At 37.7% G+C, this 22,300-nt stretch overlaps 3 protein-coding genes and 1 pseudogene across 4 annotated transcripts in view; 1 reads left to right on the forward strand and 3 right to left on the reverse strand.

Moving 5' to 3' along the window:
* The window catches only part of LOC125218020 (probable 1-deoxy-D-xylulose-5-phosphate synthase, chloroplastic), a 12,310-nt gene extending 1,284 nt beyond the window's left edge, over positions 1-11,026 (reverse strand). The window contains exons 1-9 of one of the 2 annotated variants that reach the window (XM_048119612.1): positions 10,615-11,025; positions 10,145-10,273; positions 9,879-10,043; positions 9,647-9,797; positions 9,265-9,536; positions 8,917-9,190; positions 8,221-8,810; positions 7,848-8,132; positions 7,475-7,759 (exon numbers count right to left, since the gene is read on the reverse strand). In XM_048119612.1, the coding sequence (XP_047975569.1) occupies positions 7,610-7,759; positions 7,848-8,132; positions 8,221-8,810; positions 8,917-9,190; positions 9,265-9,536; positions 9,647-9,797; positions 9,879-10,043; positions 10,145-10,273; positions 10,615-10,758 (2,160 nt within the window). In that variant the 5' untranslated portion in view covers positions 10,759-11,025 and the 3' untranslated portion in view covers positions 7,475-7,609. Of the gene's footprint in view, positions 1-7,474; positions 7,760-7,847; positions 8,133-8,220; positions 8,811-8,916; positions 9,191-9,264; positions 9,537-9,646; positions 9,798-9,878; positions 10,044-10,144; positions 10,274-10,614 lie in introns of those variants that run through there. The other variant, XM_048119613.1, reaches the window with a different exon arrangement.
* On the reverse strand, positions 22-5,590 carry LOC125223982 (annotated as a pseudogene).
* Positions 11,027-14,398: 3,372 nt separating the features above from the next.
* On the reverse strand, positions 14,399-15,675 carry LOC125223929 (50S ribosomal protein L33-like). The gene is made up of 2 exons (XM_048127239.1): positions 15,559-15,675; positions 14,399-14,753 (listed from the first exon to the last, which is right to left on the reverse strand). Exon 2 carries the CDS (start codon positions 14,732-14,734, stop codon positions 14,552-14,554), a length of 183 nt encoding a protein of 60 aa, XP_047983196.1. The 5' UTR covers positions 14,735-14,753; positions 15,559-15,675; the 3' UTR covers positions 14,399-14,551.
* A 1,286-nt stretch (positions 15,676-16,961) lies between these two features.
* LOC125224092 (squamosa promoter-binding-like protein 7) lies at positions 16,962-22,019 on the forward strand. Its single transcript, XM_048127440.1, has 10 exons — positions 16,962-17,547; positions 18,261-18,433; positions 18,706-18,920; positions 19,005-19,079; positions 19,187-19,294; positions 19,718-19,835; positions 20,351-20,486; positions 20,629-20,785; positions 20,921-21,418; positions 21,492-22,019. Exons 1-10 carry the CDS (start codon positions 17,084-17,086, stop codon positions 21,789-21,791), a joined length of 2,244 nt encoding a protein of 747 aa, XP_047983397.1. The 5' UTR covers positions 16,962-17,083; the 3' UTR covers positions 21,792-22,019.
* Positions 22,020-22,300: the final 281 nt, after the last annotated feature.

Genomic DNA, 22,300 nt, shown 5'->3' on the forward strand with positions numbered 1-22,300 from the left:
TTTATATTCTTCCATTAGATACTCGGGATGTTAGGCAAACAAATTTCCCTTCCACTCACATAAAAAAAAAAAAGAAACAATTGAACTTATAAGAGTATTGTGGGACCAAAACGTCTCAGGGATTTGGTGGGTTCATATTTACCACTAATTATATGTCAAACCCCAAAAATGTATTAAATCCATCTTAAATAAGAAAAACTAGAAGGAACCTATCTCATACTTCTATCTGCTTCTCAAGATAAAAAATGTACTTTTCGAACAGAGTAAACTATATTTATGTGAGAGTATAACTTTTAATTACCTTGAAAATATGAAATGCAGATAGTTGGATATTTTTGCTGGAATCCTGCAAAAGAAAGATCTCATTAGAAAAAAATGCAGATCATATTTCTATTTAATTTTTTCCAACATATTATTGTCTTCTAATCCGACAAAGCAAAAAAATTACAGATATATTTTTATTTTAATTTTCTCCAACATGTTATTGTCTTCTTATCCAACTTAAGAAACATGTACTGCATAAAAAAAAGGATTGTAATAAAGAATGAGGTAGCAATCTATCCACATAAGTATTGGTACTTGATAAGACTCACTGGACATGTGGACAGTTGAACTTGCATAGATTGCACAATGAGATAAATATACAATATCAACCCAAAATGGAATCAAAGTCTGTGTGAGTAATACCTCGTTGGTTCATAGCATATTCCACAAAACAGAATCAAGAACACATATTTCAAAATGTTATACTCATGCTGGAAGATATAGGCTCCCTTTATTTTTGAAAATCATAGGCAATGGTGAAAAAAATTCAGATCACATTCTTTCATGCCACAATAAGTCCAACCCATTGATATATAAACAAAAATTTCAAAAACAGCCTCAGATTAAGAAGATAAGGAATTGAATGATACCTTCAGCAGTGTCATCATGATTTTTAAGTGACGAACCTCACCAATGTAGCGTTTCATTATATGAGTACTTGGAGATTCCAGAAGAAAATCGGACAGGAGCTGAAGTTCGTTAAATGTAAAATGTAAATGCAAAGCTAGTAATAGCAGAAAGAAGCCAGGTCAACATATGAAAAAACTGACCTTCAAAGATTGCCTTCTGGTAACGTAGTTAGCAGATGTCAGTAGCTTTTCATATTGCTCAAAGAACTGAAAATAAAAAATCATGTAGAATGATGAATTAGACGTTGGAAATGGATACCAGAGTAGAAGTATACAATTTTCATATTCTCAAGGGTAGAAAGGTTTCACTTCAGTCCCAGCTTTTAGTTTCTACAATTTCCAGTGACCTTTACAAAGTTTAGGTTCTTTGTGGAAACAAAAAACAAGTTTGAATAAACTTTCTTTTTTTTTTCTTTGTAAATTTTTACAAGTTTCAAAATAAGAATATGTTTGGTTGGTTTATTTCCTATGAAGTTAATCACACTTTTCATATTATATGTAGGAGTCAGAGTCTACTTTAAACTGTGGTTGGATAAGCAGATTATAATTTGATGTGTCCCACAAAGATACCAAATTGAGAAATGATAAGTAGTGTTGAAATTTTTTTCGAGCATGGTGCCACCTAAAAACATAAAATTGGTATTTTGAGTGAAAAGTAAGACGAAACAATGATTTCAGTTTTTACTAGTTAGTATAAGTGTATCACAGAAGCTCCTAAAGAAGTTTGAAAATATTTTGTGCATAAAATGGAACCAAGCAACCTTACACTTCTTATTGGATCGAAATGGTGTAAGTCCAATAAGTGTGGATAGTAATGAGAAAGGACAAGATGTGTTTATCAGGTGTAACAAAGACAGAGAGTCAGAGATTGAGCAACACCTCGTTGTAGTGGGTAGTCAGGTATTCAGAAACTGCAGTTGGATGTTTAGTCATCAGATCCTGGCAATGTTTATATCTAACTGTAAGTAACAGCTCAAAAGTACTTTAGATCCCAAATGACATAAGAATCAATAAACAAAATATCTACCTTAAATGTGGAGAATGCATCAGAGGCAACATCAAAAGTAGGTAGCTCTATGAATTTGAAGAACAACTCAAAGCAGGGAGATTCCAGTATGTATCTGAAACAAGGGTGCCATAGAATTCTCTCAAAGAGATGCAACATGATAAAAGATCTTCTAGAAATCTTATTCCAACACATTCTCTATAAGAGTTCCTTGTCATGCTAGAGGAAGGTCTTCTATAAGAATAGAAAAGCTTGGAATGGCAAGCGTCTCTTACTTCGAAAGAGTAGGGAATTTGATGCACTCTCTCAGCATATGTCCACAAGTCAGAGCAATTTCCTTGTTATCATAGCTGTCAGAGTGCATATTGTCAAACAACACCTTGACATAACAAGACATGGCTAAAATGTACATACAGGAAAACAATTATTGTATAATAGCTAAAAACGGGAGAAAGGAATACAAACCCAAGGTGTGAACATATGCTCATACCAAACAACAAAAAAGTCAAGCAACTCATGATGTTTCTCCATGTATTGCTCACAGCAATTTACAGAATCTACCTTTTGCTTTAGCAATATAGACCAACAATGCACTAAATTTTTCCTAGCCTGCGTGGAGATTTACATATTTGTCAAGCTTTGGAATGAACAGATCTGCATGCATTTCAACATTGCTTTGTTGAATGGTACATAATGACTTACTTCCCATCCCAAAATGGGTAACTTGTGAAAAAGAAGAGAAATAGCATCTTCATTACAGATTTCAAGAGCCAACTTAGTAATTTGTCAGCACTTGGTTCTACTTCACCATCCCCAGATACCATAGTCCTCATTGTCATTATATTCTTCTCAACTTCTTCCATGCCCTGTGACGTGTCAGATATTAATAACATGACATACCAGCAACACAATGCCATGAAAACAAGACAGATAAAGCCCTTGATAAAATAATTAAACACAACATCAGCCTCCATAGCTTCACTTATATCAAGATTAGAACTTCCATATGAACAATTTTCACTGGCATCCTCACAACATAACCAGAGCATGATTGTTGAGATATGTCTTATTTAATAGAAACACATATGAGCGCAACAAACTAAGATAGGATGGCACAGGTTGTTCACTTTCTTCTACAACAGTATAATAGTAGAAAATTAGAAATCTTCTTATTCTGAAAAATACTGGTATACACATTCTTGCAAAATTAAAATGAAATCTGAATTCTTATCCTAAAACTAATAAAATGAAGATCAAATGCTCCCTTTTGTTCAATGACACGATCACAAATTCCTCACGAATGCCTAAACAGTAAATCAGAAAAGGAAAAAAAAGAAGTAGAAGAAGAAGAAGTTCATGCTGGTCCAAAATTGACTAAATTGACTTTCAATACTGCATTATCAGTCAAATTACCATCAATGAAGACAAAAATTATAACAAACCAATCACAAACAAAAATATAGAGCTAAGAAATCACAAATTATCAAATGTTGTGGAGCTTCAAGCACAGTTGTAACATGATTCTACCTTTTCTAGGGAAAAGTCTGTCCCATATTTGGAGTAACATTTAGAATTTACCATATTTGCACATAAAATTTTACCCCATTATTCAATAAAATTACACTCAAATGCCATTATATACACAAAAATAAACCAAAAAATAAATCAAACACTTAACCCCCCCCAACCCCCCTCATTTGACTTTCATTTCTCTCTCACTCCACCTTCCCGTCTCTCTCTATTCCTAATCGAAGAACCCTAATCGGCTCCTACTGTAATCGCCGATCTAAATCCGACGATTACTCCATCGCCGTTCGCTTCTCATCGCTAATGAATGGGATGCTTTGTCGAAGTTTGAATCGTTGTCATCTTTCGATACACCTCCCGGAACCTTAATCGTCCCTGATACACCACCAGAAGTCATTGAACGGTGGGAAATCAAACGAGCGGTCGATTAGTACCACCGATCGGGAAATCCACGACGGTTTGGGGGGGTTGACGAGTATGAGGTCGTCGAAGAAACTGAGCTTCCCCCACCGGCCGAGGACTTCGACGGATCTAAAACCCAGCCACCGTCTGAGGGCTTTGACGGGTCTGAACGTCAACCACCGTTCCAGCTCTATGACGACTCTGAAACCCAGCCACCGTCTGAGGGCTTTGACGGATCTGAACGTCTACCACCGTTCCAGCCCTATGAAGACTCTGAAACGCAGGCACCTTGGCTCCCCTTTGACGCATCTGAACCTAAACCACAGTCTTCATCAAAGGTGGAGTACATCGAGAATGAAAAAGCAATGTTGTTGATCTTGTTGCCGGGCATGAAAGATCTCCTCTAATCTGTGAGTATTTTTTCAATTCTAAGCCACCCCCTGTGTAGGGTTTGGAGGCTGTTTCAGTTGAATTGATTGAGGGTTATTGTTGCCTTGGCTGTGTTGATTGGTTTTTTGTGAACTTAGCCACCCCTATGATGGTTTGGAGGCTCTGATTTGCAACTTTGCTCCTCTGTGATGAATTTTTTCTGAGAGTTTTGCATGCTCAGCTATGATTCCTCTGTGTTGGTTGGTTTTTTGTGAACTTAGGCTCCCCTATGATGGTTTGGAGGCTCTGAATTGCAACTTTGCTCATCTGAGATGAATTTTTTGTGAGAGTTTTGCATGCTCAGCTATGATTCCTCTGTGTTGGTTGGTTTTTTGTGAACTTAGCCACCCCTTTATGGTTTGGAGGCTCTGATTTGCAATTTTGATGTCTTTGGTTGGTTTGTTGGCTCTGATTTGCATTTATGCTCCTCTGTGATGAATATTTTGTGAGAGTTATGCATGCTCAGCTATGATTCTTCTGTGTTGGTTGGTTTTTTGTGAACTTAGCCACCCCTTTGATGGTTTGGAGGCTCTGATTTGCAATTTTGATGTCTTTTGGCTGGTTTATGGGCTCTGATTGTGTGTTTACTCCTCTGTGATGAAGCTTTTGTGAGAGTTATGCATGCTCAGCTATGATTCCTCTGTGTTGGTTGGTTTTTTGTGAACTTAGCCACCCATTTGATGGTTTGGAGGCTCTGATTTTCATTGCAACTTTGCTCACTGTGATGAATTTTTTGTGAGAGTTATGCATGCTCAACTATGATTCCTCTGTGTTTGATGGTTTTTTGTGAACTTAGCCACCCCTTGATGGTTTGGAGGCTCTGATTTGCAACTTTGCTCCTCTGTGATGATATTTTTCTGAGAGTTATGCATGCTCAGCTTTGATTCTTCTGTGTTGGATGGTTTTTTGTGAACTTAGCCACTCCTTGATGGTTTGGACTATATATCCTTGCTTGCATTGGCTGGCCACTTAGCCTTGATTGCTGGAATAATCTGTGCATTATGTATGAATAAATAAATGAATGGCTAAGTGATGACATTACAAATGTCTGATAGGAATGTGAGTTGAAAAATATCCATACCTGATTCAAGAGACATTCTCTCATTGCTTCCTTGTTAACTGATGGAATAGACTTTGTCTCCAGTGTCCCACTTGGCCTATTCTTTGACTTTCTTTTGGCTGGAACTTGTTCTGTGAATGGGAATATGCCTATTTTACCATCAAAGATGGTCTGCCCATCTGTCCCAAACTGTGGCCTACTTACAGCACACATGAACATCACTTTTGTGATGAATCTTTTTTATTTGCAAGATCTGTAAGGCTCATCCTTATCCGGCAACAGGTAGTATATGTCTGAAGCTTTTGTCATGTAAAACCATTTCTCATCAATATGAACTGTGTTGTGCCTTGCATGATAAATAAGCTTCCCTTCATCTATAGCTGGCTGAATATGAGTAAGACACCATCTCATTCTACTGATTTTATTTGCTTCAGTGAGTGCTGGCTTTATGGCATTTGTATGTGGCCTTATCAGGTTATTCTTTGCCCATCTACCAACTGTGGTCTTGCTCACTTCCATCTTACTAGCAACTTTTCTATAGCAAGATCTCTCAAGAAAAGTCAATTGTCTGAACTTATCTCCATCAAAATTTAGTTTACCTATTTTCTTAGTATATCCTGATACTCTGCTCATCATGACAACAGGTTTCCCATCTTCAATGTGCTGTTTGGCTATCCCCCATAAACGGCTCACTGTCGTTCTGTGTACTTTGAATCTCTTGGCTGCCAGTTCAAATGAACCATGTGGCAGTGCTCCAGCTCTGCATTGCTGTTGAAGGAACCGCACAATATGGTTCTTCTCTTGGCTGCTCAAAGTCCGGTTGGCCCTCGGCCCCTGCTCTGGTTCTGCCTCTTGAAACTGCTCCTGCTCCTGCTCCATATGTTGCTCCATCTGGAGCATATGCTCCTGCTCTGTCTGTTGCTCCATCTCTTGCTCCATCTCCTCGGCCCTATGATGAGAATTCTCCTAGGGTAATTTAGCTATAAATACCTTTTGGTCGGTTTGTTGGTAGGTGGAGTTCAAGTGCTTGGATTAATGGTGGAGTGAATGTATTTATAGGTATAGTTTAGCTTAGATTTGGTTTTGGATCTTTCCCTCCATGGGATTTGGTTTTGGATTTTTCCCTCCATGTGAATGTAATGAATGTTTCCCTCCATAATTTGGAGTTTGAGTTAGTGAATATTGAATTTGATTCCCTCTTTAAATTTGTTGAGATGTTAAGGCCGAAAAAAACAAGGGTGTGCAATGTGTGAAACATTTTTTTAAATTTTAACTTTGGCAAAGCTTAAATTTTTGTAAGGAAAAAAGATTAAACAAGTTGGAAAATTAAAAACCATAAGTTTAAATAATTTTAACAACAAAACTTATAAGTCAAAAAAGAAACATTTTAAAATCTAAAAAGGCAACCATCTCACTTTCCACCAACTCACTTCATTTATTACACACTCCACCTCTCACTTCATTAATTACACACTCCACCAATTCATTAAAACCCGTGTCATAACTAAATGTTACTACAAATGTGGGACGGAGTGAGTATTTTGTTAATAAATTGAGAAAATTTATGGCTTAAATTTTTAATATTTTCATATTTATTACTCGTGTCTTTTATTTAGGCGGAAAACCGTCATCCCTTTTCGCGAAACGAAGCTCAGAATGGAAGAGAAAATGAAGATTGAAACCAAAACGTGAAGGATTCAAAGCTACGGATGGAAGGTAACCAATCTCTAGCTATAGATTTGATTTCGAAAGCGATCAAATTGGGGGGTTATTGCACTCACAGCTCAATTTCCGAGCTACATCGATTGTTTTACCAGATGAGGTGATTGAATCCGAAACCCTAGCTTGATTATTTGTTTATCGGAGGAGAATGTGCAACTAGTTCAAAAATTGCGATCTCTGATTGATGACATTGTTAGGTGATTCGACTTTGAAACCGAAGCTTGTTTGCTTCCAACTGAAATAGGGCCAGATGATACTTTTTTCGTTAGAGTTCGAGCTAGGAAATGAGTCAGCTCAATATCAGAATGTTTGAATGTGTGTTTGATGTTGTGATGTTGCTTACCACTAGATTTTGAATAATTTTGGAGTCATGTGTTCAATGATTGTGGAAGTTAAAGGATGTGATACATTTAAGTCGTTTTGTTACAAGAGCAGCAGTGTGATGTGATTGTAGGAAACTAGATAAGTTGAAGCTAATACTATATGGTGTTTTTTGTACAGCTCTTAGATCTACGACATAATCTCCAGAGCCTCCCTAGCTTTCCCTAGAATATTGAAGACAGTCGCTGCAATGTGAGCAGGTGTGAGCCCTGCTTCCATCTGTTGATCCACCGGGGCTCCGTGATCAATGTATCGATCGGGAAGAACCAATGGTCTCCACTGCAGGAAGGTTTTAGTGATCAAAAGTGTTAGTAAATCTTGTAAGTAGCTGTTTACATTACTGGAATCTATCGTTCAAGACTTGTACCTTTAAGTTTCCGTCAAGGAGCCCATCCAGAGCCATGAACTGAGCTACATGAGATCCAAAACCACCAATAGACCCTTCTTCCACTGTGATCAAGACCTCGTGTGATTTGGCCAAGCTTCGTATAAGAGCGTGATCTAATGGCTTACAGAAACGAGCATCGGCCACTGTCAACTGTAAACCACGGGTTTCTACCAAGGCAGCTGCAGCAATACAGCTCTGAACTGCTGATCCATAACCCAAGAGAGCCACCCTCTCTCCTTCAATTAGTATGCGGCCCTTTCCGATCTGAAGGATAAACACAAACTTGCCTCAGTTGGGTTTATTCATAAAGTGTTAATACTTTGGGACTAAAAGAGGAGGAATAGAGAAGTACCTCAAGGGGTTTGCCCTTGTTTCCAGGCGGCAGCTCGACACCTAAACCATTACCTCTTGGATAACGGAAGCAACTTGGTCTGTCATCTATTGCTGCAGCAGTTGCAACCATGTGAAACAATTCGGCCTCATCGGAAGGAGCCATCACCACCATGTTGGGAAGGCATGCCATGAAAGTAACATCAAAAGCCCCACAATGTGTCGGGCCATCTGCCCCCACTAAGCCAGCTCTATCCATAGCAAACCTAACAGGCAGCTTCTGCAAATCGACGTCGTGAACTACCTGGTCGTAGGCTCGTTGCAAGAAGGATGAGTAGATTGCACAAAAGGGTTTGATCCCTTCACAGGCCAAACCCGCAGCAAAAGTTACAGCATGTTGTTCTGCTATCCCAACATCGAAACACCTTGTTGGGAAACGGCGTTGGAAGAGGTTCAAACCCGTCCCGCCACCCATGGCTGCATGGATTGCTACGATATCCTTGTCTGCTTCAGCTTCTGCAATCAGAGCCTCAGCGAAGTAGGTTGTGTACGACTGAGTTGGAGCACTTGATTTAAACTGCTTCCCGGTTGCTGGATCGAACTTGGTCACTCCTGCAAAAGGTGAGCTCATGAATTCCAGCTGAGAGTTATTATTTGGGACAGATATCATTATATATTGAACAATTCATGTATACACTGCGACTTAAATTAGGTTTACCATGGTATTTATCTGCAGCTTTCTCTGCATAAGGATATCCCCTTCCTTTCTCAGTCACAACATGGATCAACACTGGACCTGTCGTTTTTGTACTCTTGACCTCTTTAAGAATTGCCGTCAGGTCATCAAGATTGTGACCATCAACTGGACCGATGTAGTAAAGCCCGAGCTCTTCAAAGAGTGTTGATCCAGAACCACTGATCATCCCACGAGCGTACTCATCAACTTTTGCAGCAATCTCGTGCATAGGCCCTCCGATCTGCTTTGTAACTCCCTGAAACAACCTCAACAAATGTCAACACCATTTGTTGGGATGATCCTAACAACATTCTGATTCGTGATACTAACCTTAGCAACTTCCCTTAGCTCTCTGAGTGGCCGGTTAGACTGCAACCTACTCAAAGCACTGCTCAAGGCTCCCACAGGAGCTGTTGGTCCGTCCAGATTAGCAGTGGGTAAAGAAACTTGCTTGTTGTCATTGAGAATAACGATCATGTCCGAGTCCAGGTACCCAGCGTTGTTCATTGCTTCATAGGCCTGACCAGCTGTCATGGCCCCATCACCTATCACAGCCACCACGTTGTTTTTCCTTCCTTTCAGATCCCTCCCCACAGCCATTCCTGGTAAGCCAATCCTAAATCAGTTATCTATTTCAGTGTATCATAAGCTTTACATTACTTTTCTTCTTATCCTATATAAACAGGTCAATTTGGAAGGATCATATTCATACCTAATCCCGCAGAGATAGTTGTGGAACTGTGACCGGCGCCAAAACAGTCGTAGTCACTCTCAGACCGCTTCGTGAAACCAGAGAGACCACCAGTCTGCCTTAAACTTGGCATCTTATCTCTTCTTCCAGTCAGAATCTTGTGTGGATAAGCCTACATCACGCAGAATCAGATCCCATCAGAACAAGAAACATGTTACACAAGCTAGGCTGCGATTAAGAAGAGAATCATCACCTGGTGGCCAACATCCCACAGAATTCGATCTTGAGGTGCATTGAACACATAATGAAGAGCCACGGTTAACTCAATCACACCTAGGCTTGATCCCAGATGACCCCCAGTCTTGGACACGTTGAAGATCACGTCGGACCGGAGTTCATCAGCCAGTTGTTGGAGTTCCTGAGCTCAAGATTGAATCTTTTTAGAAAGAGGGAGTCACTCAAATTTTATAAAAAAATCATTATTTTGGAAAATATGTTATATGTATGTACAGTAAGTACCTTAGTGGAGAGGTTTTTCATGTGAATTGGATAGTTGATGGTGTCTAAAAGGGGAGTTGGAGGCTTTTGTGAGAAGTATTCCCCTCTTTCAGACAGTGTTGCACAAATTCCTGTTGTGTTTTTCCTAACCTTCAATATTAAACCAGTAGAAAACAAATATTTCAATCAATTGTTGCAATCCTAAACTTCCAGCTGAAGATAAATGCAGCCTATTCCTAGTATACACCCAAACAATTATCTCAATAATGTAAACAATAATAGCAAACAATCTCTCTCCCCATTTCCCAATCAAGAAATCTTGAATTCTAGTACTACTATACTTTAACAGCCAATCATGATGACATTGGTTACTTTGCTGTCAATATAATGCTTTATATTTCAAGTGTAGCATCTATCTGTCTTGAAAGTTGAAACCACTAGGGATTTAATTATACATTATTGAAGAATGGCAAGAAAAAAAAATGAAGGACCTGGTGGTTGTTCTTGCAGAAGGGGTGAAAGGGTAGATCTGCTCCATGTATCCACTGAGAAGAGAAATTAGTGTGCTTTTGAGCATCTGCAGCAACTACTCCTTTGCTCAGATTCCCAGAAAATGCAAATGGGCATAAAGCCATATTCTTTAATGTTTATAGAGAGCTCAAAGTTTCACTACAGATAATCAAAGATTGTAGATTTCCCAGAAAAAAGATATCTACTTTACTCTCTGTTCATGAAAATTCTTGAGGTGGGCTCTGTTTTTTAACTTCTTTCAAGACAGAAATGATGGGAATGATAAGAGGTTGGATTAAAAATGCAAGGATTGTTGAGGAAAGGAAATGGTGGTGGGATTGGTTTGTGTATGTTGCTTTTTGGGTGGAGCATTTACAGAGGATATCAGTGGTACCACCTCTGTTTGAGTTTATATATGTATATGTATTTGGAGAGAGAGGATTTTGGAGATGTAATAAGAGAGATATAGTGAGACCTAGCTCCCATTGGTCCACGTCACGAGAAATCACGAATGGATAGAGAGATGATAATATATCTATCTTCCAATTGGGTTGGGTGTGTTTCTATCTTCTTGATGCTCTGTTTCTAAATGAGAAAAGAAGTAATTATATGCTGAATTTCATATATATTTTAATTTAGTTTTATAGATGTACATTGCATAATGCATCTATTCAATGCATCAACTATATACTATCATACGTGGGTTGTTTTAAACCATGTATAGAAATGGTGATATTACTCGTTGGTTTAAAGGTCTCATGGATTAAGTGGTGTTGATGATTTATAAGAAAAAAGTGTGTTCTCTCATCGTTTTCCATTAGATGCCTTTTAAAAGTAACTAAAATGCACAGGTTCTGCTGTGCAAGCATTCCTTGTTAGAGTCTTGTTGACACGCAAGGAACGCATTGTGGGGCGTTTAAGGAACGGGCGGCTTATTATGGGGTGTTTAAAGAACGAGCCGCTTAGTTAATTTTTCTATCGTAGATATATAAAAGTGTTTGTTTAATACTTCCTCTGTCTAATAAAAATATAAACAATTTTCATTTTAGCTCGTCCTATAAAAATAGATCAATATATTTTTGTTAACCTCTTTCTCTCTAATGAGGTGAGCCTCATTATTCACTAACAATATTCTAATTACTTTATCTTTGTAGCTCTCTTACTTTACAAAGTGTGGATTAAAACTTATGTTGTCCCAAATGTTTTAATGAAACAGGTGGAGTAAAAAAGTAGGTTTAACTGTCTATTGGTGTGGGAGGGGTGCTAGGTTCCAACATTATTTTTAAAATCATATTTTTTGCTTTGTCGTTTTTCATTTTTTTCTTTTATTTATTTTCTTTCTTAATGTTATATTTAATTTTTTATTAGCTCATGTATAGAAGGTGATTAATTTTTTTAATAGATGAAAATGAAAAAAATAGGATTATTCGTTGTGGACGCAAGGAGTGTAAGATAATAAGAATGGAATGAAAATAAGTAAAAGATAGATTCATGAATAGTGTAAAACGAGAGATGAAGGGTTTTAAATAAGTGATCGTATTTAGAAATGGTGGATCGATAATGCCTTTATCATTTGTAGAAATGGTATATCATACTCATATTACCATATTTTGTTGGATTAATTATTATTGTTGATGTTTTCAATAGGGCATTCGTCATATGGACTTGATTCTGTCATATAAATGGCTAATAATAGTAGTACTACTATGTTTTACTTTTTTCGTTTTACTTTTTGACCTTTAATTTAGTTAAAATTTTACTGAAATATAGGGCAATATCATTTAAATCTTGTTATCTAAATTTCTAATTCATACTATCTAGATCTCTCCAATTTATCCATTATAATTCATCAAATATTGTAATGATCCGAATTTCCAAATATTTTGAAAATACTACAAAGTCCAAACCTTGACTTCTTGGTCAAGATCTCAAAAACAAAAATTTGAAATTTTGGTCACAAAATATCTTGGGAGAGAGTTTTAATTGCAAATGATCGTGTTTTTCATGATAATATTCCAAAATACAATTGTTATTTTGTCCAGCAAGATTAGGTGCAAAAGGTATAAAATAACACAACGATTGACGACATTTTTTTACAAACCATTATGATTGGACCAACATCTGCAAATTCGACCAATAGTGACTGATCCAATAAGTATTTCAAAACGCAACCTGTCACAAATTTTGTGGTGATTAAGCATTAGCATTGGAAATTCATGATATCCCACTAATTAAGTGCTAGTCCCAAATAATGAACCAATTGTGCTTGGATAACATATCCTCCAAATTTAACGCGTGTTTATCAAATTCATAACCAATGTTAATAGATCACTAAGTTTATCTGTTTATCATGGGTGCTAATTACTTTTTGTCTATTGCTTTATTTATCATATCGAGCTACAATTCAAATGAAATTTTGAAATATATGCTTGGAACACCTCTAGCAAATAATGTAATATTTCTTGGGATGACAAATTTAGGTTAGCTAATATATTTAGTTTGGTGTGATCACCTAATCAAATTTACAAAACTTAAATCAAGATAAATAATTTCAGCTATACTAGGGAATATTTGTCATGTTTTTCAATTAACATTACTCAGATTTAGATATGATTAAATGTGTGCTCTGATACATGTAAGTCATTGTATTATGACTACTATTAATGAATAAAAGTGAAATCAGACAGGGTCGGGTCTGGTCAGTCCCCGGCCGGACAATGTCCAAGTCGGGTCTGACCGCACAAACACGATGCACGTCAGCACCTCATCAAGAAACGGCCTTTATAATCTATGTGCATGTGCATCATGAAATTTTATTTACAAAGTCATGGTAGAGGAAAATGAAGGATGATGGCATATGTCATAGCATTCAGTTAGTGTAAGATTCAAGATTGCACATAACTAGCTATATTATTGACTATGAAAATGTAAATAACAAAATCATGAGAACTAATCCAAGAACTTTGGTTGATAGAGACAGCCCTATCAACCAAGCTATATAAAAATGTTAAGCAGAACTAATCTCACACTAATTGAACAAAAATTTCACATGAAGCATGGTACCATCAATCAAAACTGAAAAACAGTGTAATAAAGGCTTCCATTTGGCATATTAACTGGCAAAGACCAAGTGTTTCCTTTTATGCCTATTTTCACATGGCAGAGCAAGAAAAGTTAAGCTAGATGATGTAAAGGCATGGCTCTCACCCAGCATGATCAAGACAAAATATGACCAATCAATACAGCCTCTATTGCGTTGGCGAAAGAGTTTATTTGGATTACCATGTTTACAAAGCATAAAAGTGGAAACAAACAAAAGGGAAGTACCTATAGATTGGATTTATAGTTGGTTTTAACTTCTAACACAAGTGCTTTTGAAGCAAGCTTCTTGGTTGATCGGGTAGGTTCTCCTAAAGCAACTAGGAACCAACTTATTGAGTCAAATGAAATATTTTCATGAGATTGAGATTATCAATAACCTACATTTACAAACTACTAATGTGACAGTTCAAAATCTTCCACAAGGCTATAATCTCACTGAGAGTCTGATTTGGGTACAAAATCAGATTAGGGCCGACATCATTACGAATAAAAGGGCAAGACCAAGGCATAAACAGCCACGAAATCCCATACTGCTCTCAAGATCAAGAAATTAACTACAGCAATCACTAAACGCCAGCAAAAAACTTTAAAGGCAATCAACAAAGCTAACAGTTGCGACATTATAATGCAAATGCATAAAACTCTAGATAGTAATCCAAATGATAAGCAGAATCAACATAACACATTCAAATTTAAACTTCAAACGGTATATAATATGTGATTTCAAGAGTTTCAGTCCAAACATACGGATATATTGGACCAATGAAATATTATTTAAACCTAACAGCATTGGCAACCTACAAATAGAAGTTATACTCACTTCATCTTTGCCTCCGTAAACAAAACATGGTGATTGACACGAGGATCGTACTTTCGGAACTCCAGCTTGATATTGTTGGTGTGGAGCCTCTTTGTCTTCTTCACGACATAGAAGAATCCAGTTCCAGCAGCCGATACAAGCCGGACTAACATAGCACCTGCCTTCTTCTTCTCACCCATTTTACAACTCAAAACTAGGCTGTTCAAGTTTTAGCGCAACCAGAAATTAGAAGTTAATTAACTTCCGCAGCCAAAATTTGCAGTATCTCAGAAGGACCAAAACATGGATACAATAAAGATCAAGTCTTTCCAGCAAATTCTTGTATCCTTTCATACATATTTCCCTTCCAATTTCTCTATAGTCACCAATACTTCTCAAAGGAAACTCTATGGATCGTAGTATATACTTCTTCGAATTTATCATTTACACTTAAAAATAAAAATAAAAAAATCCACAGCTTTATTGAGTAACAAACAACTTATGTGGAGCCTAATGAAATTCTAGAATTAGGACTAGTTTTAGCTTCGATGTTCATATCATCGGATCATCCAATAAGAAAACTAGCCGACAAAAATTATTGAATGCATAGAAGTTATTCTTTACAATTTTAACTGAACTTGGGGAAAAACTGAACAAAAAGTACACATACTAGTTATCACTAAACTACAGTTTAATCTGCAATCCCCTATAGTTGACGACACCGATCGGTTATACAATTACTCGATTAGCATCTGCTCGTTCAATCGAATAACCAAAATATGAAAAAAAAAAAAAAAAACTGAACAAGCATTTCATCGAACACATTGTGTGCAGTGAGCTTCATATCAATCATTGCCATACATCAATGCAGTGATAAAACAGCCATTAACCTCACCAATCCATTTCAACATCACTCACACCGCCACATTAACGCAAACAGCAACAAAACAGAGAGAAATTCGAGCCATACATACATTACACAATAAATTGAGGCATCAATTCTAAATTTGAGGCAAACAATAACCTGAACTGAAGCGGATTCAGTTAACACGACTGATGCGCTGAGGCGGAGGCGGCGGAGGCAATGGCGACTGGCCGACTGCAGTGTGGTTCAGATGAATCAATTCAAACAAATATTTTCAGCCCATTATTAGCTTGATTAATTTTACTCTTTACATAATTGTATTTTAAGGCCCACTAATGAAAGCCCAATTCGTCACAGTTTCAAGGCCCACAAAAGAATCATTAATTTGGTAAATGAAATCCAAGAAGTTAAATTAATTAATCCAATAGTGTATCATGTGGAACTCGTGAAGTTGTGATTATTAAAAATTCTGTATATTCTCAACTTTGTGTGGAGCAAACAAAAAGTAAATGAAATTGATACGGCCATAGATCGTGGATGTCCCTACAATTAAAACAAAATACTAGTACTATGTTTTCTTTTATGAAATGGAGCATGTGACAGTCACATTATGTGGCTATCAATGTTCGTTTTATATTTTTCTTGCTTATATTGCTATTTTTGAATTATTCATGTAGTAGTTGAATTAGAGTTGAATATTACTCAATGAAATATAAGAAGAATTTCAAATAGTAGTTCATTTTCAAGTGTAATTTTCTAAAAGCGATTATTCGATATTATTTTTGCTAATATTGTGTTCGCCCATGAATATAAAACCAAAAATCTCCTGAAACATTTGTCTTGAAAACATTTCATTGAGTGTAATAATTGAGATAAATCAAGAATGGTTCAACTGATAAACACAATTAAAATTAGGTTTTGTTTATAAAATTAGGTTATATATCCCTGTCAACACTCAAATCAAGATCCTCATTTACAGCTCTGCATTTGGATCGTAAATAATTGCACTAGTAGAACATTGATAAAAGTAAATAATTTAAAAGTGACTTTTAAATTGAGACGGATTTTTATGACAAAAAATTGACTCTTAATCTAGAATAGAGGGCGTATGATTTTTCTATGTATTTTTACTTATTTAAGTTTTACTCCCTCCGTCCCTCATTAGGAGTCACACTTTGACCGGACACGAGTTTTAAGAAAGGTAAAGAAAAGTTGGTGGAATGTGGAACCCATTTATTTATATTGGTTTTATAATAAAATGTGAGTGAATTGAGTTAGTGGAATATGAGACCTACTTATTATTTATGGTAAAAATGAAGTTTGATTTTTAATTGGGGACGAACCGAAATAGAAAAATGTGACTTTTAATCGGGGACGGAGGTAGTATTTTTTATAGGATTGATACTTCCATTCAGAACAACAGTAGTAATCTTTTTTGAATGATAACTAATGAAAATACTAATCTTTATCAAACAAATTAACATTATTTTGAATGGAACAATTTTGTATTACTCTAATTACTAGATTAGTGATGTTCCTATATGAATTCAGTCACATGAATTTCTCAGACAACAAAGTCTCACTCCCTCCAATCAAAGTCCACTTTTAAATCATAGAAAAACCATCAAGATCAAGTTTTTATCGCAATCCCTCTTCAAGCTCCGCCAAATTGCCACATTCTAAAATGGAGCACAGCTCACCGCCGCCAATTCCTAGCTCATTCACCCCCGCCGATCCGACCCAATCGGCCCTCTTCGACTGGTCCGATTTCCTGGATTTCGACGTCGACGCAGCCCTCAGCACCCCTTTCGCCTTCTCCGACCACAGCCAGCAGCCGGAGAGCCTGGGCCGGGTCAGGAAGCGGGACCCGAGACTGCTGTGCCCCAATTTCGTGGCGGGCGCGGTCCCGTGCGCGTGCCCTGAGCTGGACAAGAAATTGGAGGAGGAGGAGGAGTCCGCTCTCCCCGGGAAGAAGCGGACTCGCGCGGCCCGGCCCGGCCCGATCCTCTGCCAGGTGCCGGGCTGCGAGGCCGACATCGGCGAGCTCAAAGGGTATCACAAGCGCCACCGCGTCTGCCTCAAGTGCGCTCACGCCGCCGTCGTGGAGCTCGGTGGGGAGAGCAAGAGGTACTGCCAGCAGTGTGGAAAGTAAGTTTTTGTATTTTGATTATTGGTCAATGGAAATTTTATTGTTTTTTTTTTGCTTGAGGTCATGATTTCATCAGTTGTCAAGCGTGGGATGCTAGGAAAAGTAAATGGATGTGGTTTTGATGATGGTTATTTAAAAAATTGGTTCCTTTTTTTCAGTGCATTTAATAGGATCATTTAGTTTTTATAATTGAATGAATTAATGGGTATTTATTGCTTGTGTAGCTTCCTTTGCCAACTAGATGTTTCTTCCTTGTCGCTTTGGACTTGATAATGTTTTTTTTTAGGAATAAATTAGGTGTGGTACATGAATAAATGATTGTAGTTTATGTTAATGCTCCTTTCATTGCTAGGATACAGGTGCAGATAGATATCTTTCTATGTTAGTTCCATATGAGAGTTGAATTGAGACTGCCTGAGTAAGAGTGGTGAGGAAGGGAATTGTTTTTTTGTTGAGCATATGGCTTGACATTTTCTCTATTTGGTTTGAAGTAAAAGTGCTAATTCATTAGTCAAGTTATATAAAGAAATCTTATGCTTTGGTATACATGAGCAATTTTGATATTTTTCAACAAGTTAATAGCCTGAAGCAAATCACAATCTAACTTCAGTTTGTAATGGAGTTAGCAGACGTTTTCTCTTTATTTTCTCGCGGAAGTTACTCTGAGCACTATTTTTTTTTACTTACACGTCAATATGTCATGATTCTGCAGGTTTCATCCCCTGTCTAATTTTGATGAGGGTAAACGTAGTTGCCGTAGAAAATTAGAAAAACACAATGACAGACGCCGAAGAAAATCTAATGAGTCTAAAGGAGACACAGATAAGGAGTCTCAACAGGTTGTCTTGGTTGATGATGCCAAGGAAGATGATGATGGAGGAAAAGGTATGACAGTTTCATATAGTGTAGATGATAATTTTCAATTTTACCTGCTTTGAACCAGCTCATTTTTGCCTTCTGTAAATTTCAGGAATACCCATAAGTTTTTAGATACTTAATTCTGAGAAGGAACCTAAGATCATATGTTGCTAGTCTTGAACAATTATGAGGATATATTGCTTCACTTTATAAGTTTGCTTTTTCTTAAACGGTTGTGGGCACATTAGCTAGCATTTTGTATGGTCTCGACCACCCTAAATGAATTGTTGATGCTCCAGATGGCACGAGTGTGAGCAGTCAGATTGAAGAAAAGGAAATATTGTTAAAATCAGATGGACATGTCTCGGCAGTATCTTCACCTCCAGATTCCCAAGGTTTTCTGGGCAAGAAGGTTTCACCGTTTCCTGTCCCCAGCGAAATTCATATTGATGGGCATAAACGTAGTCCAAACTCTAAACGCGCTGCATCTTACTGTGACAAATTTTCCTCTGTGGTAACCGCTTATCTTATGCATCTGTCTTTTATTTCTTTTTTGCTCTAGCTGAGTTAATCCCTTTTGCTTCTAAACTCCTCTCAGTGTCCCACTGGTCGAATCTCCTTCAAGCTGTATGACTGGAACCCTGCTGAGTTTCCTCGACGGTTGCGACTGCAAGTATTCAACAGATTCTTATTGCAGTTTAGTATACAAGGGAGATAAATCTATATTATCTCTATCAAAGATGTGACGGGTTTAACATTTTGCTGACTTTTTTTTGTTAGATATTTGAATGGTTGGCTAACATGCCTGTCGAGTTGGAGGGGTATATCCGTCCCGGTTGTACAATATTGACAGCTTTCATAGCAATGCCGAAGACAATGTGGCTTAAGGTAATCCCGATTTCACATTCTTTATATCTTTGGTGATAGAGTAAATATGGATACTCGTACTGTCGTACAATTGAAGTCATCAATTCATCATCCATCTAGCATAAGTTGAGCTTAAGATAAACCATAGATATATGGAGGCTGTGCTCTAAATGTAATGGCAGACAAAAGTCTAATGATAGTTAAATACTTTTCTGTTGTTGCTTGCAGATATGTTGATTATATCGATTGGATATAACCCAATTAAATAATCAGGATTCATACACGTCTTCTTACATGATAGACAGTTCATTAAATAGTCATCATTCATGCACACCTTCTTGAATGATGTATCTATGCATGATATGGACATTTTATCGGTAAGTAGTAAGTACAGGCCTTACGGATATCTCATGTATAGCTATTCTGCATCCTTGCCTCGAGCAGTTATTGGATAAACCAGCTTCATGCATAAAAGACCTCATTGGCTTGCCTGGTAGCATGTTATCTGGAAAAGGGACAATGCTCGTTTATGTCAATGACATGATTTTCCGTGTCACAAAAGGTTGGTTGATATTCTGCTGCATGATTAATGGTCTTAATTGTTGATCCCATCAATTTATTTGTTCCTTCACAGTCTGCCATGGTTTAGATCTGTTTATTCACAAACATTCCCTTCACAGAATTTGTAACCTGTTAGGGATCGATGCTCTGTTCTACATTGAGCTTGAAGTTCTTAAAGTTGTATGAGGACATGTTTTGAGAATTCATTTTGTTGGAGAAGTTGTCTTATCATGTAGGGAAACTGTGTTTTACGATTCCACACAAAATTGGAAACTTTTTTATATCCTGAAATTGTGTCTCCATTTTTGTTAAACAAAGCATACCAACAGCTTAGGGTTAAGATTCTTTAAAAATATTTATCAAAATTTTAGCCTAAGATTGTGACTTTCCAAATGGATTGGAATAATTGAAACAGTTTTGTTGCCCAGAGCTATGGGCTATTTGATTGATATGCGGTGAAGAAAATTTCATCAATCCAATTAGCTTTTAACATGCTTCCGATTCTTGTAAAAACAGATGCACAGTCAGTAGTACCAGTCAGCATAAAGGATAAATCTCCTAAGCTTCATTATATCTACCCGACTTGCTTTGAGGCTGGCAGGCCGATGGAGTTTGTAGCTTGTGGAAGTGACCTACTCCAACCTAAGTTCCGGTATACATGGATTCTACTCTTGATAAGTTATTGCGTTCTTTCTTTCTTAAGATTTCTTCCTTTTTAAGAATGCCTATATTTTCATATAGCTTCATTGTTTCTGATCTTCTGTAATGTGGGTTTCTTTGATTGCCTTTGGCAGGTTTCTAGTTTCTTGTAATGGACGGTACTTGGCTTACAAAATTTGTGTCTCGTCTCTGTACTGTAAGAAAGGTGAGAGCAGCTATTTTAACCATCAACTGGTGAAGATATCTGTTCCTCAAACAGACATGACTCTCTCAGGGCCAGCGTTCATTGAGGTGAGAACTGTGGTTGACTCACTTTTTCCTTTTGTTGTGATGTTTCTCATTATGCATCTAGAAAAATATGAATAGGAATGATGAAACGCTGGCATGGTTGCATTTCCTTGTTTTTTGATTGGGCTGCTTGCACAGGTTGAAAACCAATCTGGTTTATCAAACTTTGTTCCGATTCTTTTTAGCGATAAAGAAACTTGCAAAGAAATGGAAACCTTGCAACGTACCCTTGATTCCTCAACATCCTCTCAAGAACAACCTGCCTGCGGAGTCCTGGCCTCAAGACAAAGACGTTTCTCAGGGCTTCTCTTAGATTTAGGATGGTCGTTGAAGAAACCAGTGTCGCGGAAATTGTTGACATCTTCGGACGTGCAAAGATTCAACCATTTATTGGACTTTCTGATACAGAGAGGGCATTCTGCCATTTTGGAGAGAGTATTTTGCTCATTGGAATCTTCAATTGATAATAATGATGCTGGTGGTGTATCTGATTCGGGTATGAGGTCATTACAGGCCAAAATGGGGATTGTACGACGTTTGCTTGATCACAGACCACAGGATCGAGGTTCTGCATCTGATGGACATGTTTGCCATCAAAGCAAAGATGGTCCTTTCGTCGTTCAAGCTACTAAAACGGTACAACCACCAATTCTTGTTGTGCTTCCTGGGGGTAGCATCTGATGTTGTGTTGCCAATTTAAATTTTGCAGGCTGTTCGAGAAACACTAGACGACGTTCCATGGGGCAGAGAGGCGTCATCACTAGATTCCGTTGCTGCAACAGCTCCTCTTGTCAACAAAGAGGTGATCATGAATGTCGACATTCATGCTCGGCCTCAAAAATCACCAGGCCTCATGTCTGCACGGAGACTTCTAACTTCACGAACCCGCATCATGGCTGTTGCAGCAGTTTGCATCTGTTTGGGAGTCTGTGTTGCCCTCTTCCACCCTCGAAGGGTTGACCAGGTCGCCACCACCATCCGGAGGTGCCTGTTCGACAGCCCTGAATAGTTGCGCTCGTCTCTCCTCTTTAGTCGAATGTGCAGCACGTTGCACGTGGATCTCGATTGTGCATTTCTTACCATAGCCTTGAAGAAAGTTGGGGAGATAGTTGTAATGTAATTCTAGGCTTTTTTTTAACACGCAAGTGATGATCATGGTGTATATATGTGAACTTTCTCCTGGAAAGTGTTGTGTTATGGGGTTTCTGCAAATCTAATTCAAATTCCTTTTGGCGTATGATTATTAAGTTGAAAAAAAATAACATAAATGGTTATCGTCGTCGTTCTCCTTGTTGTAGGAGCGGCCGAGATATCGGGTACAGATCTTGATTTGACTGAACCGCCAACCGACCGGAGAAGCGAATTACTAACTGAGCTGCGCTTTATTGTCATTTAATAAATGTTGTGAGATCAATATTTAATTTTTGGCCTCGCTACTATGATGGGCCGGGGTTTGGGGGCCTAGGGCAAGGAAATATAAGAAATAGAGATGTTGGATCAAGATTAAGTAATAGTAGG

The sequence above is a fragment of the Salvia hispanica genome, chromosome 4, assembly GCF_023119035.1.
Source record: "Salvia hispanica cultivar TCC Black 2014 chromosome 4, UniMelb_Shisp_WGS_1.0, whole genome shotgun sequence".
NCBI classification, from domain to species: domain Eukaryota; kingdom Viridiplantae; phylum Streptophyta; class Magnoliopsida; order Lamiales; family Lamiaceae; genus Salvia; species Salvia hispanica.